Source organism: Rana temporaria, chromosome 2, assembly GCF_905171775.1.
Source record: "Rana temporaria chromosome 2, aRanTem1.1, whole genome shotgun sequence".
Classification (NCBI taxonomy): domain Eukaryota; kingdom Metazoa; phylum Chordata; class Amphibia; order Anura; family Ranidae; genus Rana; species Rana temporaria.
Window position 1 is genome coordinate 352,093,165 of NC_053490.1, and position 23,578 is coordinate 352,116,742.

The window sequence follows — 23,578 nt, forward strand, 5'->3', positions numbered from 1 at the left end:
ACTCGCAAACTGGGTGGGTCTGAGCATAAAGTCAAGTTTTTTTTTTTTTACATGGCGTTGGACTGAATAATTGCTCTTCCAAACTCTAGCATGGACAGTCAGGCAGAGTCCACCTTGTAATGATATATAAAGGTGTTTCTAGATGACCAAGTCGCTGCTTGGCAAATAGTTTCTGAGGACACCCTGCAGTAGGCCGCCCAGGAGGTCGCCATTGCCCTTGTGGAATGTGCCTTCAAGCCCTCAGGTATTTGTGTTTGACTCAGTGAGTAAGCCGTTTGATAGTCTTCACCAACCATGCTGCGATGGTGCGAGAGGTTTCCGCTTGCCCTCTCCTAAAGCCGTGTGGGTCAACCAGGAGGTTTTCAGACTTCCTAAGGTCATTGATTGCCGAGAGGTATGCCAGGATGTTGGTTCTCACATCCAGCGGATGTGGTTTCTCTTGTTCTGTGAAGAGAGCAGGAACGTTAATCTCCTGATTGAAGTGGAAGGAGGATGAAACCTTCGGAATGAAGCGATCACATGATCTGGGTAGACGATTAGGTTTGGCTCCTTCACCAATAGAGCTTGCATCTCTGATACTCCCTTGGCCGATGTTATGGCTATTAGGAAGGTGACCTTGAGCGTTAGGTCCCACAATAAGATGTTTTCCAACGGATGGTTCATGGGATAGAATTTCTAGTACAACCAAAAGATCCCAGGTCGGGAAGGAAGGCTTTCTGGGGGCCTTATCTTTAGATAGACCCTCTGGAACTGAATGACGAGAGGCTCTTGCGCCCATTTGACTCCTGTCATGGCAGATAAGGCCGATACGTGGACTTTCAGGGTACTTGACCCAAGGCCTTTATCTAAGCCTAACTGGAGAAACTCAAGGATTTGAGCAATTGTTCGAGATGACGGGTTGCAGGCTTGTTGCTGTGCGACTGAACGAAACTTCTCCCAGATTCTCTTGTAGGTATTGTTGGTGGTGTACCTTCTGGCTTGAAGAAGAGTCTCTACGGCCGGGTACACACGAGAGGATTTATCCACGGAAACGGTCCGGGGGACCGTTTCCGCGGATAAATCCTCTGGCGGATTTTGATCTCATGGTTGTATTAACCATGAGATCAATATCCCAGCGGAATTCCGTCCGCAGTGACGTGTCGCGCCGTCGCCGCGATGATGCCGCGGCGACGTGCGCGACGCTGTCATATAAGGAATTCCGCGCATGCGTCGAATCATTACGACGCATGCGGGGGATGGATTCGGACGGATTGATCCGGTGAGTCTGTACAGACCAGTGGATCAATCCGTTGGAATGGATTCCAGCGGATCGATTTCTTAGCATGTCAAGAAATTTTGATCCGCTGGAAATCAATCCCCGGGGACAAAAATCCACGGAAACAGATCCGCTGGATCGTACACACCAGGGGATCTATCCGCTGGAGCCGGTCCGCAGATCAATTCCAGCGGATCGATCCTCTCGTGTGTATGGGGCCTACCACTTTTTGAGAGCAACCTTGGTCTAGGAATCTAGCCCTTTCAATTTCCAGACTGTCAGGTGCATTCTTTCCAGGGATGGATGGAGAAGTTGCCCCTGAGAGAGTAGATCCGCTGCTGGTGGAAGCAGTAATGGCATTGCTGTATTCAGCTAAAAGAAGAGTTGTGAACCATGGCCACCTCGGCCAAAAAGGAAGGACTGCTATAATTGTAGATGCTGACCTCTTGACCCTGAGAAGAAATCTTGGTATGAGAGGTGGGAAAGATGTAACCCAGACAAAGGTTCCAGTCGTGCTGTAGGCAGTCCATCCCCTCTGCTAATGGGCAAGGGGTTCTTGTCAGATACCTCTGGCACTTCGCGTTGTCTGGTGTTGCTGCTAAATCTATATCCGGCATGCCTCAAGTTTGGTTATAAGGGAGAATGCTTGGTGGCTCCATTCGTTGTTGGAAAACAAAGCTTCTGCTTAGCATTTCGGCCAGCTGGTTCTGGGCTCCTGGGACATACATCGCCCTTAGTCACGAGAGGTTCAACTACGCCCACTTGAAGACTGGGCGAACTTCCTGCATCATGGAGCGACTTCTGGTGCCACCTTGCCTGTTCATATAGGCGACTGCCACCCTGTTGTCCATCTTTAACAGGACTTCTTTCCCCTTCAGAAGAAGACCGAAGGCCAGGAGGACTTGGAATGCTGCTTTCATTTCTAGGATGTTCGATACCACCACCTCCTGTGTCTCGAATGGCCAACGACTTTGGACTGCAAAGTGCTGGTAGTGTGCTCCCCAGCCCTCCCTGCTGGCGTCCGAATGGATCACCTCCCGGGGAGGGGAGGGGATAGGGAGAGACTCAAACTGGTAGAGGAATTGAGGATAAATTGGGACAAGTAGGTGTCTGATAAACCTACAGAGCATCCAGTCTCCCAGGTTTATGAATAATGTAATTAATTGAAGGTTTTCCATCTTGCTCGACTCCAACTTCCTTTGCTTGTCAAGTTTTTTTTTTAAACTGGGCACAGATTACCTTTTTTATTTATTGCATTTTTTTGCTAGGAACAGAGTGGAACCAAATCCTCATCTCCTCTGGGTAACTAGAACCTTCGCGATTGCTCGTTTTTTTTTTTAAACAGCTAAAACTGGACCAGAATGTTTTACTTTTCCATCAACGCTGGTAGCCTGGCTGACTGGAAGCGATTGAAAGGTGAACTTTCCATTTCTCAAAGTTATACAATTGTTATGCTCATTTAATTATGCCCCTGCATGGGTGAGAGTTTGTCATGATGTTATACTTTCCCATAAAAATTATTGTACTAGAAAGGTTAACCTCCCTTAAACTTCCACCAGTGTTACACCAATATAGCTGATATGGCCCACTGATCCTGAAGCTTCACACAGGCACCCTAAAGGGACTTCCGCCATTCTTTCAAGACAGGAGCCTTATGCCGCATACACACGGTCGTTTTCCGGCATGAAAAAAATACATTTTTAAAAATGTCATTTAAAATCATCGCTTGTGGGCTTCACATCGTTTTACGGCTTCTGAAATTCGAACATGCTGCATTTTTTAATGTCGTTTTTTAAAATGTAGTTTTTCGGGTTGTAAAAAATGATCGTGTGTGGGCTAAAATTACGTTTTAAACCCGTGCATGCCCAGAAGCGAGTTATGAGACGGGAGCACTCGTTCTGGTAAAACTACCATTCATAATGGAGTAAGCACATTCATCACCCTGTAACAGACAAAAAAGCGCGAATCGTCTTTTACTAACAAGGAATCAGCTAAAAGCAGCCCAAAGGCGAATAGAACTTCCCCTTCAGAGTGCCGTCGTACGTGTTGTACGTCACCGTGCTTTGTTCATAATTTTTTAAAAACGATGGTGTGTGGGCAACATCGTTTTTAATGATGAAGTTGGAAAAACATTGTTTTTTGGACATGCTGAAAAACGTCATTCTTTTTCATGCTGAAAAACGATCGTGTGTACGCGGCATTAGACCTTTAAGATTTCAATAATGAAGATTTGGTACTTCTCCAGTTCATTACTAATCTTTTCCCCAGTCCGTAGGATTTTTCATCCGTGTATCCACTTGGGGGTCGCCACCTGTATGCTGGAATTTTCAGTATTCTTTTTTTTTTTTTAGATGATATTCGCCCTGACCTGCTAATGGTCACCCTTGAGATGGCTGTATCCTGTCTACTCCCAAATAGATTGGATCGGTGTTCTGGTGTCTTGCACCATTTTTTTTTAACAGGATCCACCAACCATGGCTTCAGCCATAATGCACGCCTTGCCATGACCGCGGGGAACACCACTCTTGAAAAAAAAAAAAAACACATTGATTGACGTCTGACAGGTCCACCACAAAGTATGCTGCTAATTTCAGCTCTTACAAATCTGTTACCACCATGTCTCTTCACTTCTTCCAGACGGGCTTATTAAAAGGATTACTCCACTTTTGCAGAGCTGCAATTTCCTGTTAAAAGCAATGAATCATCATTTTCTGCTTGTATGAGTGGCTCACTGATTTTTCCAGAAGTCTGCACCAAGATAAAAGCCAGATTTTGTCATATACTGCGATCATTTTTATTTTTGATAAGATACTCCCAAAAGGGAATCATGTCTAAAGGGATGCAGATCCTGCCACTTTCCAGAGTGCAGCAGCTGGTTGATAATTATGAACCATTCCCATTAGACTCACTCAGCACATGGGCTGGTTACTGCTGGTGTGTCGGCACCTGCAGATGCTACAGTATGTAGAAGCACTTCAGATCCAGATCAAATCTTTGGACTAGAGCCTCCTTGAATGTGACAGTAAAGTAGCATGTTTTGCCAGCTACATTAATAATGCATCCACCATTGGAGGAGACTGCAGCATGTTTTGCCAGCTACATTAATAATGCATCCACCATTGGAGGAGACTGCAGCAGGTTGACTTTTAGCCTTTTCAGGGTATTCAGTTTTGACAGCCTGTTTATAAGGGCATTTTACTTTGATCCCTTCAAGTCTTCCTGGAATAACTCCTCCAGTTGTTCAATGAAGCAAACCTTGTGGAGAGTTTACGCCACTTCACCCCAGGTAATTGCGTCCTTAAAGGGGAGTTCCACCCACAATTTCACTTTTTAAATATAAATACCCCTGTAATACACAAGCTTAATGTATTCTAGTAAAGTTAGTCTGTAAACTAAGGTCCGTTTTGTTAGGTTGTTACAGCATTTAGATAGTTTATAATCTAGAAATAGACCGTGGCCATCTTAAGTGTGGGCATCATGAAGCCAGACTATATGACTTCCTGGATTTCAGCTTTGCATATCTCGCACATGCTCAGTGCACAAGCAATGTAATAGTTTTCAGTCAGGTTTGCAAGGACTACTGGGAAACATGATGCCTATCCCAGAAACCCTTGCAAATAGCCTAGGCAAATAAGGAGGAGGAAGTAATGAAGGACTACAAAATAAAGGTATTTACAAGCAACAAATTAAATAAAAATTGTCCATTCTGAACACTATGAGATTAGAGCATGCAGCACAGACAAACATAAAAAAATGGGTGGAACTCCACTTTAACTGCCCTTGCAGAAAGAGAGTCTCTAATGGGCAAGCTTCAAATCTTGTTGGCTCTTTTAATGTGTTCTTCCCATGGCAAACTTTCCAATTTGGACACAATCTACTGGCTCTGATGGAAGTGCTAGGCAATTCATGCACTGTAGCTTGTCAAGCAATAACTTTCCACCACGAATGCAGCAACTATTAGGGCTGGAAACCTGTGGTGTTTGTAAGCGGGAAGCAAACATAAACAGAGGTGAGATGATGACATTGATCAATTGCCTGTATGACTGCTCTTGAACGGTGACTGTTCTGGCTTCTAGCAGACTCTTCATCTTGAGATCCTTGCAGGACTGTATAGTGCTAGCTTGGCAGGCAATGACTTTCCACTACAAATGCAGCAACTATTAGGGCTGGTAATTTGTGATGTTTGTAAACGGAGAGCAGTGATAATGAGGGGCGAGTTGATGAGCTTAATCAACATTGCCTGGATGTCTATTCTTAGATGGTAACTTGTCTTGACCGTCAGAAGGCTCCCTTTATCTTGTGGTCCTTACAGGACTATAGATATTGGCTCTCTTTTTCTCAATCTTCACTACTTACCTAATCCCTTTACCTTAAGGCAATGGGTGGTCTGACTGGACAGCGTTTCCCTAGAAACAGAGCAAAGCAGCAGACTGAAATGAAAAACAGCAAAACGCTAAGTCTCCACTATTGCGACCTGAAAGTCGCATGATTTGCTGCAAATTTGATGCAAATTGGAGCAATGCATGTGTATTCTTGGGGTCTATGGACACAGATATGAACGTTACTCATTGGAAATCATGGGGTACGACTTGTAATGCGATTTTGCAGTGACAAGTCGCACTAGTGGAAACTGAGCCCAACACAGTGATCCCAGAGCAAGCATTGAGAAGGAGATAGGAAGAGTTCAGATGAATGCCATAAAGAGCAACACTGAGAAGGACATAAGAAAAAACCCAGGTAAATGCCATAAAAGGTGAAAAATACCTGTAACAATGACCACATAAGCATCCAGCATGCATGAGTAGAGATCTCTACCATTTGTTGCCAAAAATGCAGTGAAACCATTTAGAACTCACATTTTCCATTAGGCCCCTTTCACATTGGGACGTTTTTCATGCGGTACAGCGATAAAAATAGCGCTGCTATACCGCATGAAAAATCATGCCCTGTACTCTTCAATGTGAAAGCCCGAAGGCTTTCACACTGAAGCGGCGCGCTAGCAGGAACGCTTGAAAAGTCCTGCTAGCCGCTTCTTTACCGCGGTATAGGAGCGGTGTGTTCACCGCTCCTATACCGCGCCTTCCTATTGAAATCAATGGGAAAGCGCGGTAATACCGCTGTAATACCGCGGTAATACCGCCGCAACGCGGGCGGTATTAACCCTTTTTCGGCCGCTAGCGGGGGTTAAAACCTCACCACTAGCGCCCGAATATTGCGGTAAAAACGATGGTATAGCCGCGCTACAAATAGCGCGGCTAGACCGTCACCGCGGCTGACGCTTCAGTGTGAAGCCAGCCTTAGTGATGATATCAGCCTGAGCATGATCAGCTCACCATCCTGGAAAGCTCTAGCCAGGAAACACAGAGGCTGCATCACTTCCTGCCTCTCAAGCTCAGTGTACTTGCACTGCTGCAGCCATCTTGGTAATGGCAAACGAAACGCCCATAACACAGAGAAAGGAAGTAAAAGCATAAGGAAAGCAAAAGGAAACGCTGTCACTTACGTCAAAGCTTGTTTAAAGCTTTCTTTGAGAAGCCTGCACCACCAGAATAGGGCTCCAACCATGTAGCTCATTTAGAGGCTTTACAGGAAGGACTTCCACCCAGGAGAGGCTGAAATATGCCCCCCAGACCACCAGAATGGGGCTCCAACCATATAGCTCATTCAGAGGCTGTACAGGAAGGACTTCCACCCAAGAGAGGCTGAACCTGTCTGGGGCGACAAACGGTAAGGGATACCTCACGATTCCAGTTCTGATTAGGTGAGGAAAAAAGGAAAATACCTGGGCGGGGACCCTCTCTGGGTTTAATAGCTATGCGGTCCTATCAGGTTGTGGAGGCGAAGCCACAACCCAAAGGTGTATGCTGCCATGATGCGACAGGGAAGACATGAGTTGGCAAGGAGGCAAGAATCATTGGATTTTGTATGTTGGTAGCACTAATAAGAACAAATGCACATCTTTTTGCAGGCAAAAATGTGCATTTAACATTTTATAAAACAGGAGCCTGGGAAGCATTGCACTTGTGATCAGCTCCTGCACACATTGGCTACAGCTCTGTTGCCCGTACCTGTGTACAGGCTGAAATTGCAGAGCTGATCAGCATGCCTGCAGTTCACATCTGCTGTGATGACTGATGGTGTCATTCACAGAAAACTGTGAATGAATGAGGCTGTGGGGCTACTTTTAAAAAGTGACAGTGATTGTGAAGAGAGAAGGTGCAGGAGCTGGAACTTGTCACATGTTCCACGTTATAAATGGGTGGAACGTGTATCATTCCAGAGATCAACTTATCCTTTAAGCTGCAATATAATCCATTTTTGTTTTTGGGTTTAATTCCACTTTAATTTTATAGAGCCACGTTTTCTTTTCTTTAGATGCTCCAGGCTTTTTCTTATACAACAACATCTTTAACATTATGTAGCTGAAGACCAACAACAAAATTCCAAAAATATCTAGGAATCCTAAAAGTTTTCTCACAAATGTACATAGATGATCTGGAGTGGAATGTTTTTTTTTTTCTCAACAAAACTGAAGTTGAACTTTAAACTGTGTAAATGGCCTTAGCATGCTGCTCTTAGATTTTACTCAGAGGGATATAGCAAATCCAATGCGGTTATTATGTCTGTCAAATTCAGTGTAGTACTGTCCTATGAATGTAGCTCCCAGAATCCACATAGGTCCTGTGGGAGGAGGAATGTCCAGACCAGTGATTGCAATGTAGCACATTTCTTCCCCAAAATGTGATTGCTGAAAGTGAAAAAAAGACAAGGGTTGAGCAAACCACTTGAGCTTTAAAAAATAAAACTGTATGTACCAGGGACTTTGTTACATTTTTTTTTTTTTTCTTTTTGTCTACAGACTTTTATTGAAAAAATAGATAGTGGTACAGATCAATATAAAAAAGAGTCATTATAAAAGTTACGATTAGCTTATATAAGAAACAGAACCAATGAAAGGTACAGCCATTGACATATAAGGTAATAATCATCATCAAAGATAGGGGGTCAATTAACAGATGGTGATTCAATATACACTGTTGAAATCAATACATATCATATCGGACATAGACTTACATTTCAAATACTGTATGTGTCTATTGATTTGCCTTTAACAAATTTATTGAAAGTGAGAAAAAGTTTGCATTGTTAAAAAAAAGAAGCAAAACCCTGTCCTAGGTATAGGGAGAAGCCGAGAAATAAGTTATATACAGCTAATTAGGGTTAACTAAATGTTAATACGGGGGGCAAATTAGTTTTTTTTTAAAAGGTTGCTTTAATTGACATTATTGGTTGTATTTATAAAATCACTGAAGGTAAATCAATCACTGTAAATGAAAACATGTGGTCCACCTGCAGTTAATGTTTGGAGAAAGTCACATTCACTGTTTTTTAAATGTATTTTTACATATACTCCCTTGAACTGCACATAAACTACCTTGTTTAAATAAGGGCTGAAATTAATAATTGCTTAAAGCGGAGGTTCACCCTAAAACATGTATATACCATTCAATCCAGCATACTGCCGACATGTACAGTATGCTGTTTTTTTTTTTTCGGCTGTACATACCGCCGTATAGCTATTTTCCGGGTATTGAATCCCGCGGGACTGGGCACTCCTATTCAGAGACTAAGTGATTGACGTGATGACAAAAGCTTCCCCCCCGGCGCGTCACCAGTTTCCGAAAGAAGCCGAACTGCGAGTCGGCTCTATACGGCGCTATACGGCGCTTGCGCACCAACGTTCGGCTTCTTTCGGAAACTGGTGATGCGCATTATGCGCCGGTTGTAAGCTTTTGTCATCACGTCAATCACTTAGGCCTTGTACATACGATCAGTCCAAACTGATGAAAACGAACTGATGGTCTGGTGGTCTGATGGACTAATGGTCTGATGTGCCTACACACCATCGGTTCAAAAACGTCACCGAGTCCAACGCGGTGACGTAAAACACAACGACGTGCTGAAAAAAATGAAGTTCAATGCTTCCAAGCATGCGTCGACTTGATTCTGAGCATACTAACCATCGGTTTTGACCGATCGGTCAGGCGTCCATCAGTCCGATTTTAAAGCAAGTTCTAAGGCCGAGTACTCACGAGCAGACATGTCCGATGAAACCGGTCCGCGGACAGTTTTCATCGGACATGTCTGCCCGGGGACTGCCCGAGGACTTCTGTTCGATGGCTGCACACACCATCGAACAGAGGTTCGCGCGTAAACAATACGCGGGGCGTGTCCGCGGTGTCGCCGCGTCGATGATGCAGTGTCGCCGCGACAATGACGTGGCGACGTGGGCGGCCTGCCTTTAAAATGCTTCCACGCATACGTCAAAGTCATTCGACGCATGCGAGGGATGGCGGGCGGCAGGACATGTACGGTAGGTCTGTACAGACGAAAAATGGTCTGCTCGGTCCGCTCGGGCCAACACACGGCCAAACATGTCTGCTGAAACTGGTCCGCGGACCAGTTTCAGCAGACATGTTTGGTCGTGAGTACGGGGCCTAAAACTTTGGTCTGAAGGACAAAAGTCCGATGGGGCATACACACGGTAGGTTTGGACTGATGAAACTGAACTTCAGTCCATTTTCATCAGTTTGGACTGATCGTGCATACAAACAAAAAAACCCCCACTAGTGTAGTTTTCCCCGGTCTTAAAGGGCCAATCGGAAAAAAAATCTCCATAGTTACCTAAACATAACTAAACCTACACATATGCATATATCCCACACAGACACCTCGTAATCAAAACACATTCCTGAAACATTAAATAAATGGATAAAAACAAGAATGTAGCCTAAACACATGTATGGCCCTGACCATATTGGTCAGGCCACAGCTACATAATCATTACTGTATGAGTCTACTAAAGAAATAATTTTTCACACGTTGAGATTATAAAAATATGTAAAAAAAATATTATATGAGAAAATATATATTAAAAATGAAAAATAGATAAACCAATATATATAGATAAATAATATATGGATAAAAAATATTTTTTGGACACCAAAGCCAGGTCAAAGGAGTCATACCCCTGGGTAGGCCCTTACGACCGTATCCAAGGGAAATGAGGACAGAAGGGGGGGGGCAAGGGTGGAAAGACCAATTAATTTTAAAGGCAAAAATAGGAGATTATATAAAGAGAGAGGAGCTTGGAAATGACATGGTCTAGCTGTTTTTAATATAGCAGTTTTTGTCCCACTCTATGTTGAGGCCCAGAGGTGTGTAACACTGCATATCATAAATCCAACGCGTTTCTCTACGTGATATGTGATCCAGTGTGGAGTATATTGTTCAATCCCCACTACTTCCAAAACAGAGGGGTCTCGGTTATGGTGTTGCCGAAAGTGCAAAGAGACACTGTGTTCTCGAAATCCTCTGTGAATGCACGAAAGATGTTCACTAGGGTTGAGCGAACCCGAACTGTAAAGGACTTTTGGGTTTTTGGTACCCGGACCCGAACTCGAACAATTTACTGTAAGTTCATGTTCGAGTTCGGGTTCGGCAATGTAATGGCGCGCTGCAGGGCTGCCAATCAACATTTGTTTTACTTGTGTGACCTAGAATCCATCACAGCCATGCCTACTAATGGCATGGCTGTGATTGGCCAGTGCAGCATGTGACCCAGCATGTGACCCAGCCTCTATATAAGCTAGAGGCACATAGCACAGCACGTCACTCTGTTTAGCTAAGGTAGGGAAAGGCTGCTGGTGATGCTGCTCTGAGGGAGAGAATTAGATAGGAGTCAGACTGTCCTGCTTCAGAAATCAAATTACTCAGCGATCTACATATGCGCAAGTCACTCTGCATTAGATACTTTAGGGAAAGGTTCCTGGTTTTGCTTGTAGGGAGAGAAATATATAGGAGTCAGTCCTGCTTCAGAAATCAAATTACACCAGCACTGCATATGTTACTGTGAGATACACCCTTTAGATACGTTTCTTCTAGTGTGCTATTCAAAAAACATCCATTTAGAGAAAAAAAAATATTTGCAGTGTTTCCTCCAGTGTTTGTACATGTGAGATAAACACTTTATCTAGTGTTCTTCTATTGTTCTATTCAAAAAACACCCATTTAGGGCAACAAAAATATATTTTGCAGTTTTTCCTCCAGTGTTTGCAGTGTTTCCTCCATATCTGTATGTGTGAGATAAACACTTTAGCTAGTGTTCTTCTATTGTTCTATTCAAAAAACACCCATTTAGGGCAAACAAATATATTTTGCAGTGTTTCCTCCAGTGTTTGCAGTGTTTCCTCCATATCAGAGTACTTGCCATGCTCTTACCAACATGTTGCTGCCATTTGCAGCCCTCTAGCCCTTTCCATTACTTTTTTAGAGACATTTTAGTACTCAAAAGTTCAGGTCCCCATTGGTTTCAATGGGGTTCGGGTTCGGGGTCAAGTTCGGGTCCCGAACCCGGACTTTTTTCTGAAGTTCGGACGAACCCGTCGAACCCGAACATCCAGGTGTCCGCTCAACTCTAATGTTCACCTATTCTGATCTTGAGGGCCCTAGTGGTCCTCCCAATGTACTGGAGGCCACAAGGGCACCTCAACAAGTAGATCACCCCTACCGTATCGCAGGTAATAAATTCCAAAATGGAATATACCCGAGAGGTAACCTGAGACGAGAAAACCAAAGTTTTCATAGTCTTACAAGAAGCACACACTTTGCACCTCTTGCATGGAAAAAATCCTTTTAGATTCTCAAACATCCGGATTTTGGGGGGAGGGTCTACAACGCTAGGTGCCAGCAGGTCCTTGAGATTTGTATTTCTTCTAAACAGGACCTTAGGGTTCTCAGGGAGTTTGGGTCCCATAATCCGATCACATTTGAGGACTGGCCAATGCTTTTGTATTACTTTCCTGACCCACGGGGGTGACGAGAAAGTGGTCAAAAAAGACTATTCAAAATCCCCGTTGTATCCCTCTTTGTTTTTGTTTTTGGGGACTAACACATTTTGTCTATCTAACGTGGCAATGTTTTTGATATCTTCATCCAGAGATGTTGTAGCCTTTCTCCTCAAAACGACTTTTTAGTATTTCTACTTGTACTTCGAAATCCTCTATCCGGGGAACAGTTTCTCCTAATCCTCTGAAACTGTCCTTTAGGGATGGCCTTGAGCCAGTTTGGATGGTGGCCACTCTCCCTCGGGATATAGCCATTTCCGTCTGTACTTTTGAAAAAAGCCTTAGTTAGGAGGGCATCCTGTTCTTTAAAGATGACCAAATCTAGGAAATTGACAGATACAGTTCAATATTCATATGTGAATTTGATCCCCCAGTTATTGCTGTTGAGATTTGTCATGAAGCTCCCCAGTGATGGCACGTCACCCTTCCACAAAAAGAAGACATCGTCGATGTACCAACGCCAAAAAAGGAGGCGGGGCTCCCCCAGGGAAGAAAGTTGGTCATTTTCCTACAGGGCCATAAACAACCCAGCGAGGCTGGGGGCAAATTTAGCCCCCATAGCCACGCCCGTACTCTGCAGATAAAACTGCCCACCATAGTAAAAATAATTATGTTCCATGGCGAAGCACAATCATTTCATGACAAATTCCAACGTAGAGGATTTTAGGGAGAGATCTTTTTTCAGGAAGAATTCCGCTGTCTTATACCCCAATTCATGGGGTATAATTGTGTACAAGGAGGTAACATCCGCTGTTACCAGCAAGACGTCCTCCTCCACCCTCAGACTGGCAATTTCTTTAATAATCTGCATGGAGTCCCTCAAGAAGGCTGGCGTTTGGGTTACCACCGGCTGCAAAAAGTGAGCGACAAACTTGCAGACGTGAGGAAATCTATGCCACTCACTATGGTGCGGCCTGGGGGTTGGATGGGGTTTTTGTGAACTTTAGGAATATAATAAATAATGGGCGTCCTGGGGGCCAACGGTATCAGGTAGTCCCGCTCTTTGTCATTGATAACACCCTTCCTATGTCCCTCCTTTACAATGCTCTTAAGGATTTTTATATATTTGCCCATGGGGTCATTCCCCAGGACAGTATACGTGTCCTTATCTGCCAGTAGAGCATCCATTTCTTTGAGCTAATCTGCCTTTTTTTAAAGCACAATCCCCCCCCCTTTGTCAGCCGGTCTTATAATAAGATCCTTCCCGTCACATAACATTGCAATCCCCTCCTCTGTATTTTTCTGCCTTTCCTTTTTAAATTGGACCTGGGATAGGTCACGTAATACCAGTTCCTTAAAGACTGTAACACTCGCAGCTGGATTCGCCGAGGGGTTAAACAAAGACGCATTCCTGAGTCCTGTCCCTACTTGGCTGCCAGTGGTACTGCTATTCCTTATAATAGGATTAGTCATAAAATTACGTTTAATACTCAACTTTCTGGTAAATTTCTGCACATCAAGAAACATCTGGAATTTATACAAAGACCTTCTTGGGGCATATTTAAGTCCCTGGTTTAAAGTCATCTTTTCTGCTCTAGTTAGTTCCTCCCCACTTAAATTAAAGACCCCCTCACATGTTAACTCTTTCTGTTTTTGGTAGTGGCTCCGTTGCCCTCCTCTGACTCCTCTCTTAGTCTTCCCTTTCTGCTTTGGCCTCGTTCTAAAAAACTATCTGTCTTATTCCTCAGGGGGGCTGATCCAGACGGTCCATCATGGATACCTGGTTGGGGACAGTTAGTGTCTTCTGGATAGGTGTTTTGGTGTACCGGGGTGTCCCTATTTTCACTATACCCTTGTAATGGTTCATATTGGTTTCTTACAGGAATTTCATAGCCCCACGCACGGGCGTGGGGGTGCTTCCCCTCTGTAGCCATCCCCATATTGGTTCCCATAAGGAACCCCATATTGCCTATTGTGGTCCATATAGGGTAATCTGCTCTGGGTATTGGGATGTGAATTAGGGTAGTAATGGTTGGGCCCCTGAGGTTGCCTATTCCCTCTATTGCTACCATAGTTGGGAAACCTACCCTGGTTCCTGGGGTGTATCCTGTATGCTGTATCCTGGGGGATAGTAATTGGATCCAGCCACTGCGGGTTTGCCCATGTGACCATTAGGTTTCTTCTTCGTATTTTGAGGCATCTTATTCCCCCCTATTCTACTGGGTTCCTGTTCTCTAAAGCCTACCTTAGGGGTGGGAAAACCCACCTGTGGTCTCGAAGGCTCACTCAAAGGGGGCGAAATGCCACTGGCTCTAGCATCGCCTTCCTCCATGTGAGTCTCTTCGTTCTGTTTATTAGTATTATTACGACTGCTCTCCTGCCATTTGAAGACATTGTGGAATTTGTAATCCTCAACATCTCTCAAATACTTTTTACGCTTCTTTATTCTTTGTTCCTCTTCCTCCTCAATCATGATTTCTCTAAGCTCTTTGGTATACACCTGGTACAACCCCTCCTTACTCATGGGAGTCAGTCTTTCCTTGATATCATTGATCTCCTGTTGTAATCTAACTACTTTAGATTTTTTGCGGGTAACCAAGAATTCGAGAAATGCTATACCTACGCTGTTAAAATAAAGAAACCACTCTGAGAGGTCCGCATCACCTCTGTCGGGGTACACATGCCATCTAAGACTCCTAGGTATCATCTTCTCCTGGATATACCTCTCCAGGAAGACAATATCCCAAGTGGCATGTAATTCTGATACGAGTACATTTTTCAACCTCATAAAAATGCCCAGTATTCCATCAGTCTCCAGACTGGTCTGATTATCTCAAAGAAATGGATGCTCTACTGGCAGATAAGGACACGTATACTGTCCTGGGAATTGACCCCATGGGCAAATATATAAAAATCCTTAAGAGCATTGTAAAGGAGGGACATAGGAAGGGTGTTATCAATGACAAAGAGCGGGACTACCTGATACCGTTGGCCCCCAGGACGCCCATTATTTATTATATTCCTAAAGTTCACAAAAATCCCATCCAACCCCCAGGCCGCCCCATAGTGAGTGGCATAGATTCCCTCACATCTAGGGTGGGCAAGTTTGTCGATCACTTTTTGCAACCGGTGGTAACCCAAACGCCAGCCTTCTTGAGGGACGCCATGCAGATTATTAAAGAAATTGCCAGTCTGAAGGTGGAGGAGGACGTCTTGCTGGTAACAGCGGATGTTACCTCCTTGTACACAATTATACCCCCATGAATTGGGGTATAAGGCAGCGGAATTCTTCCTGAAAAAAGATCTCTCCCTAAAATTCTCTACGTTGGAATTTGTCATGAAATTATTGTGCTTCGCCATGGAACATAATTATTTTTACTATGGTGGGCAGTTTTATCTGCAGAGCACGGGCGTGGCTATGGGGGCTAAATTAGCCCCTTGCCTCGCGGGGTCATTTATGGCCCTGTGGGAAAATGACCAACTTTTTTCCCTGGGGGAGCCCCGCCTCCTTTTTTGGCGTCGGTACATCTATGATGCCTTCTTTTTGTGGAAGGGTGACGTTCCATCACTGGGGAGCTTCATGACAAATCTCAACAATCTCAACTGGGGCATCAAATTCACATATGAATATAGTACTGTATCTGTCAATTTCCTAGATTTGGTCATCTTTAAAGAACAGGATGCCCTCTTAACTAACGCTTTTTTCAAAAGTACAGACCAAAATGGCTATATCCCGAGGGAGAGTGGCCACCCTCCAAACTGGCTCAAGGCCATCCCTAAAGAACAGTTTCAGAGGATTAGGAGAAACTGTTCCCGGATAGAGGATTTCGAAGTACAAGTAGAAATACTAAAAAGTCGTTTTGAGGAGAAAGGCTATGCAACAACATCTCTGGATGAAGATATCAAAAACATTGCCATGTTAGATAGACAAAATTTGTTAGTCCCCAAAAACAAAAACAAAGAGGGATACAACGGGGATTTTGAATGGTCTTTTTTGACCACTTTCTCGTCACAACATTGTTGGGTCATGAAAGTACTGTAATACAAAAGCATTGGCCAGTTCTCAAATGTGATCGGATTATGGGACCCAAACTCCCTGAGAACCCTAAGGTCCTGTTTAGAAGAAATAAAAATCTCAAGGACCTGCTGGCACCTAGCGTTGTAGACCCTCCCCCCAAAATCCGGATGTTTGAGAATCTAAAAGGATTTTTTCCATGCAAGAGGTGCAAAGTGTGTGCTTCTTGTAAGACTATGAAAACTTTGGTTTTCTCGTCTCAGGTTACCTCTCGGCAGTGGCGGCTGGTGCTTCATTTTTTTTGGGGGGGGGGGTGCAAACAAAACCCCAACCAACACCACCTCCCCCCAACCTCACTCGCAGACAATGTGACCTGCAGACAGACAGAGGGATAGATTGGATAGGACAGAGACAGAAAGATAGATAGATAGATAGATAGATAGATAGATAGATAATCAGATATATAATCAGATATATAGGCAGATAGATAGATAGATAGATAGATAGATAGATAGATAGATAGATAGATAGATAGATAGATAGATAGATAGATATGTAGCACTGACCCCCGAAGGAGCTGCTGGTTTAATTTGGGCCTGCACTCTACCAATAAACCCCACTAACTTGGCTCAATCCCCTTGGCACAGCTGTGATGCAATGCAATACAATACAATGTAAGACAATACAAAATACCTGTATTGTAACCCCAGGATCCACTGACTGCACTTGGAGGGAGAAAAACAGTACGCCACAACAACTGGATACTTAACCAGAGATATATTTTACTGTGAAATATGCAAAAAAGTGATGACAGTAATTGTGCTGTCATCCCAACGTAAGACGACAGCACAATTGATTTCAACATAAACTTTTTGAAAACAGTATACATATACATAGGTTTATACCTGGGAGCTCCCCCTACTTTATAAGCTATGCGAGAGATCTCACTTAAAGTACTTAGTCCTGGGGCGTGGCCGGGATGTGAACAAGAGCAGACGTGTGGTGACTGAGCTCCGCTCCTACCGGTATCCTGTACTGATTCCAGCGCCGATTCCTGCTATCAGAACCTACCTTCCAGACACCCTGGGGCGGAAGAGGGCACCCGGCACCCCGCGGCCTCCTCCGTTGTCTCCGGGCAAGCTCCGTTCCTCCGCCGGGACCGGCGAGCGCGTCGCGGCGGCCATCTTGCCCACGAGGCTTCCAGCACAGGAGATGTCGGCCAGCTCTCCAGCCTCCCCTAATCCACCTGCATCCCTTGCCGCTTCACATGCCGAGCTCCTGGCGGCCATCAAGGAGGGTCGGGACTCGGTGATGATCAAGATCGATCACCTAGTGGCGGATGTTAGCCTCATCCGCCATGACATGGACAAATTTAGGGCCCGGTTCGCGGAGGCGGAGGGCCGCATATCGCAGCTGGGGGACTCCACCAGAGGGGATTCCAGGGACCTGCATGCTCTCCAACTGCAGGTCAGGGCCCTCCAGGAGAAATCCATCGATACCGAAAATCGCCTGAGGAGGAACAACGTCAGGGTCCTGGGCCTTCCCGAGAGGGCCGAGGGCCCCAGGCCTGCAGAGTTCACCGAGGCCTTCCTGATCTCCCTCCTGGGCCTGCCTGCCATGCCGCCCACGTTTGTTGTCGAAAGGGCCCACAGGGTCCCACCTAAGCCTCCGATCCCTGGGGCCCCCCCTAGGCCTTTCCTGCTAAGGCTGCTCAATTACCGGGATAGGGATCGTATCCTGGCGGCTGCCAGGGAGAAGAGGGATCTGCAATACAACGGGGCCAAAATCATGCTTTTTCCTGATTACTCGCCAGAAGTGCAGCACAAACGCCGCTCCTTCACCGAGGTGAGGAGGTGCCTGCGAGATCAAGGTCTCAAATTCAGTCTACTTTATCCCAGCAAGCTGAGAGTGATTGATGGCGACCGCACCCGTTTCTTCACGGACCCCGATGCGGCTTTGGCGTGGTTGGAGAGCCGAAAGTACCCCCCTTCCAGAGGTTTCTGCACCTTGTTTTGCCACCTTTATTCCACACGGGTCGTATGTCTCCCCCTTAAATGACATGGTGATATGGCGCCCTGCCCTACGTTCCCCCTGGGGCTATTATGTTTGACGTGCAGCTATCCTGCTGCTTTACTGGAACCGGAGCTCCTGTTTGCCCCCTTTTCTTCTGTTGCTGGGTGCAGGTGGTGGTGGCGGCTGCCCTGCCTTTTCCTCCCCCTTCCCTCCGTTGATGGGCACTCAAAACTGACCTATTTCGCTAGATGAGACCTGACAAGTGCCTCATGCTCCGGCACTCTGTCCCGCCATGTACGCCAGTGTGCCCTCTCTCTGACTTCCAGCATTTGCTTCCCCCCTCATGGCTTGCACATAGTACTGGTCGCTACATCCTGCCCCGACCGGGAATCGGTCCGTTCTCCAGATGCTAGGTGATGGGATGCTCAGTCCACGAACTTGAAGCACGCCACCCCGACTTTGTCATGAGGCAGCACTCCAGAACTGCTGCCCCCCCTCCCCCTATGCTCTGTTCCCTCATCCCCTCCTTTTTTTCTTTTGTCCCTGTTTTTCTTTTCCTTTTTCTCTCCCCTATGTCCCCCCTTGCTATCCAGAGCCGGGACACTGATCACGGGTCTATGCTGCGCCCGCTCCCCGGGCCCAGACGGAAGAGACCTGAGGTTTACTGTGTAGGGCCCCCAGTTTTAAGGGGCTCAGTTACACTAGATTGTACATGTTTTTGGGAAAAAACTATTCCCACCCCCCGGACCGTTGTTTGGGGGCCGGGACATAGTAGGATAGGCACCCCGTGCCTGGGTAATTGGTTTGGTTTACTGTTTTTTGTGTATGCTCAGCTCTATGCTTGTTACTTTTATTTGAATATGCCATGTGTATATGAGTCCGATGTACGTTACTATGCATGTAAGATCCTGTTGCTCCTGAGGTGCTCCCTGATTTATTTAATTGGTCATCCAACCCATTTCCCGCTCCTGGTGCCTGATGGCTGACCGCTCACATGATTCCTTTACCATTCTCTCGTGGAATGTTAGAGGCCTCAACTCTAAATTCAAACGTGCCACTCTATGCCAATATCTAAAGGCCCACTCGCCCCAGCTTATTCTACTCCAGGAGACTCACCTCATGGGCAGCAGAATCCTGACTCTCAAGAAACCTTGGATACAGAAGGCACTGCATGCCACATATTCCTCATATGCCAGGGGAGTGTCGATCCTTATTCATAAAAACTTCCCTTGTGTGATTGAGGAGGTCAGGTTAGACCCGCAGGGGAAATACGTAATACTGGTCTTTACGCTCTGGGCTCAGAGATACATTGTTGTGAATATATACATTCCCCCTCCTTTCTCGCCAGACTTACTATACACGGTTGTGGACAAAATTACGCCCATCTGCCCCGGGAAGGTTATGATAATGGGGGATTTTAACGCCATTCTGTCCCATGACCTGGACAGACCGACGCCTCCTAAACATAGAGGCACAGACCTACCTGCCTGGGCTCAGGCGGTGGGTCTTGAGGAGGTCTGGAGGTGGAAGCATCCGGGGGTGAGGGCATACTCATGCTTCTCATCTTCTTACAAGACCGCATCTCGGATTGATTTGGCCTTCTCCAACCCCGCACTATTAGCGGATGTACTTGGGGCGGACTATCTTCCGAGCGGTCTCTCAGATCATAGCCCTTTAGTGGTGAGGCTTCGCTCTCCGGCACTGCGCAGTGCTGCGCTTTGGCGGTTGGGCGCACAATGGGTCACTCACCCTGACATACTGGACACTGTCACCCCATTACTGTCTGAATTTTGGGAACGGAATGTGGGCACTGCCTCCCCGGAGGTTGTATGGGACGCGTTCAAGGCATACTCTCGAGGGCAATACATTTCCTCCATAGCCAGTGTCAAGAAAAATCACTCGGCTCAGACCCGGGAATTGGAGCAACTGATTGTTGACAACACTGACAGGTACAATCTAGACCCCACCTCGGATCATTTTGATCGTATGATGGCAGCCCAACGGGACCTACATCTCCACATGGCAGAGGCGACTCGCCTAGAGATACATAAGAGCAGACAACGTGCCTTTGAGCAGGGGGACCGGAATGGCCGCCTGTTGGCCATGATGGCCCAGCATGATCACCCTCTCACTACAATTTCTCTCCTGCAGACGGCGGGGGGTGATACGGTGTCCTCTCCCCAGGAAATCCTCCAGACTTTTAGTGACTTCTATAAGGCGCTGTACTCCTCGGGACTTCCCGCGGACTTCCGACCTGAGACTATAACCACTCTGATGGACTCCTTGGCGCTAGGCTGGTTATCCGACGGAGAAAGGGAGGCACTGACTCAACCGTTTACAGTACTAGAAGTACATAGGGCCATCCAATCCTTCCCTCCGGGCAAAGCGCCTGGGCCGGATGGACTCCCGCTTGATTTTTACCGGGCTCACGCGGGCCTCTTGGCTCCTCTGCTGGCCCAGCTCTATACTTCATCCCTAACGGACGGCAGTCTCCCAGCTTCCATGTACCATGCCCACTTGACACTGATTTATAAGCCTCCCAAGGACCCAACTTCATGCGCCTCTTACAGACCTATTGCCCTACTCAATACCGACTTCAAGATCTTGACTAAACTGCTTGCCCTTAGGCTATACCCTATGCTGCCCACAGTGATTGACTCTGACCAGACCGGTTTCATGCCCCGTAGGTCCACGGACGTTAACCTTAGAAGACTCTTCACCAACATACATGCCACACACAACAATTTAGGGACGAGGACGGTGGCCTCCTTAGATGTCGAAAAGGCCTTCGACACAGTCGAGTGGCCTTTTCTGTGGGAAACGTTGCGCCGGATGGGTTTTCCGCTGCTATTCATTAAATGGCTTCAAGTGATTTATAAGTCCCCTACTTCCTCGGTGCGCTTGGGGGGGGGCCTTTCCGCCCCCTTCAGGCTCTTCCGGGGAACGCGTCAGGGTTGCCCTCTCTCTCCGGCCCTATTTGCCCTTGCCATTGAACCGGTGGCGGAGGCTTTGCGCTCCACACCGCTCATTAGAGGTCTTCGAGTGGGCTTGCTGGAGGAGAGGGTGGCCCTGTACGCGGATGATATGCTACTGTTCCTGAATGATGCGGGTCCTTCTTTGCAGGGTGCACTGACCGTTTTGGACACATTTGCCTCGGTCACTGGACTCCGGGTAAATTGGTCCAAATCACTGCTTTTCCCGATAGACCAGGCGGCCAGATCTACCTCCCTACCAAATAACCCGTTATGCTGGGTCACCTCATTTAAATACTTGGGTGTACAGGTCTCTGCATCAGCTTCTGATTTCATCCTGTTAAATCTGACCCCGGTTCTGCTAGACACTCAGTCCAGGTTCAAGACATGGAGTAATCTCCCGCTGTCTGTGTGGGGGAGGGTAAACCTCATTAACCACTTAAGGACCAGCCCATGTACATATACGTCCACAATATGGCACGTACAGGCACATGGGCGTATAGGTACGTCCTCGCCTATTAGCGGGTGGGGGGTCCGATCGGGACCCCCCCCGCTACATGCGGAGGTCGGGTCCGCTCGGGGAGCGATCCGGGACCACGGCGCGGCTATTTGTTTATAGCCGCTCCGTCGCGATCGCTCCCCGGAGCTGAAGAACGAGGAGAGCCGTGTGTAAACACGGCTTCCCCGTCCTTCACTATGGCGGCGCATCGATCGCGTCATTCCCTTTATAGGGAAGACACGATCGATGACGTCATTCCTACAGCCACACCCCCAAACAGTTGTAAACACATACTAGGTGCACCCTAACTCCTACAGCGCCACCTGTGGTTAACTCCCAAACTGCAACTGTCATTTTCACAATAAAGAATGCAATTTAAATGCATTTTTTGCTGTGAAAATGACAATGGTCCCAAAAATGTGTCAAAATTGTCCGAAGTGTCCGCCATAATGTCGCAGTCACGAAAAAAATTGCTGATCGCCGCCATTAGTAGTAAAAAAAAAATAAAAAATAAAAATGCAATAAAACTATCCCCTATTTTGTAAACACTATAAATTTTGCGCAAACCAATCGATAAACGCTTATTGCGATTTTTTTAACTAAAAATAGGTAGAAGAATACGTATCGGCCTAAACTGAGGAAAAAAAATGTTTTTATATATGTTTTTGGGGGATATTTATTACAGCAAAAAGTAAAAAATATTGCTTTTTTTTCAAAATTGTCGCTCTATTTTTGTTTATAGCGCAAAAACTAAAAACCGCAGATGTGATCAAATACCACCAAAAGAAAGCTCTATTTGTGGGGAAAAAAGGACGCCAATTTTGTTTGGGAGCCACGTCGCACGACCGCGCAATTGTCTGTTAAAGCGACGCAGTCCCGAACTGTAAAAACACCTTTGGTCTTTAGGCTGCATATTGGTCCGGGGCTTAAGTGGTTAAAATGAAGATAGTACCCAAGCTGATCTACCTCTTCCGCCATTCCCCACAGTGGATACCCAAGTCATTTTTCAACAAATTAAATCAGATCTTCTCTTCCTTTCTATGGGGCCCTTCCCCTCCCAGGTACAAGCTCGCGACTCTGATGAGGCCGCGAACACAAGGGGGAATGGCGTTCCCCGACTGTCACAAATACTTCCTAGCAACACAATTGGTGACTGCAGCCTGGTGGTTGCAGCCGGATGGGACCAATACTGCCACTGCCCTAGAGGCCTCGGTGGTCGGTTCGAGGGAGGCACTCCAGCTTTTGCTGTTCCGTGGCCCCCGCGCGCCGTACACCTTGACTCCTTCCATGCTTACAACTATGTGGGCATGGAGGACGGGACTGGCCATTGAGAAGTGCAAGCCCACAGAGATCTCCCCTAATGCCCCTCTTTGGGGTAACCCAACCCTAGAGCACCTCTACAGGCTCCCGGATCCGGTAGCATGGTCGAAGCGAGGCGTTAAACTGATTTCACATATAGTCTCGCAAAATAAACTACTATCCTTTGAAGAGCTTGAGTCCATGTTTAACCTGCCCCGACACTACCTCTTCAGGTACCACCAGGTGGCACATGCTTTTTCGGCGCAGTTTCCGCTGTCGTCCTGTATCGTGGCCCAGTCGGAGTTGGAGAGAACACTTCGGTTTTGTTGTGACACGAAGCCTACCTCACATCTATACTCCTACCTGATTTTTGTGTCTCTACCTCCTCTGGAGGGGCTACGGTCCAGATGGCAGCGCGACATCCCTACGCTGGACGCAGACGACTGGGATGATGTGTGGGATCTTCCCTTCCGCACCTTGGTCTCCATTCGAGACAGGTTGGTGCAGTTCAAAATGGTCCACAGAGCATACTTTACCCCACATAGACTCCACAAGATGAACCCGGCACACTCCCCCGAGTGTTGGAGGTGTAGTGCCTCTCCGGGCGATTTTTCACACATTTTTTGGAGGTGCCCTGTGATAAAACAATACTGGGAGGAGGTGCTGGAAATGGTTAAC

At 46.4% G+C, this 23,578-nt stretch overlaps 1 protein-coding gene across 1 annotated transcript in view; it reads right to left on the reverse strand.

The window, feature by feature from the left end:
- Positions 1–7,758: 7,758 nt before the first annotated feature.
- The window catches only part of REN (renin), a 1,297,145-nt gene continuing 1,281,325 nt past the window's right edge, over positions 7,759–23,578 (reverse strand). Inside the window, exon 8 of the mRNA XM_040337596.1 lies at positions 7,759–8,003. Coding sequence (XP_040193530.1) covers positions 7,842–8,003 — 162 coding nt within the window. The 3' untranslated portion in view covers positions 7,759–7,841. The remainder of the gene's footprint in view (positions 8,004–23,578) is intronic.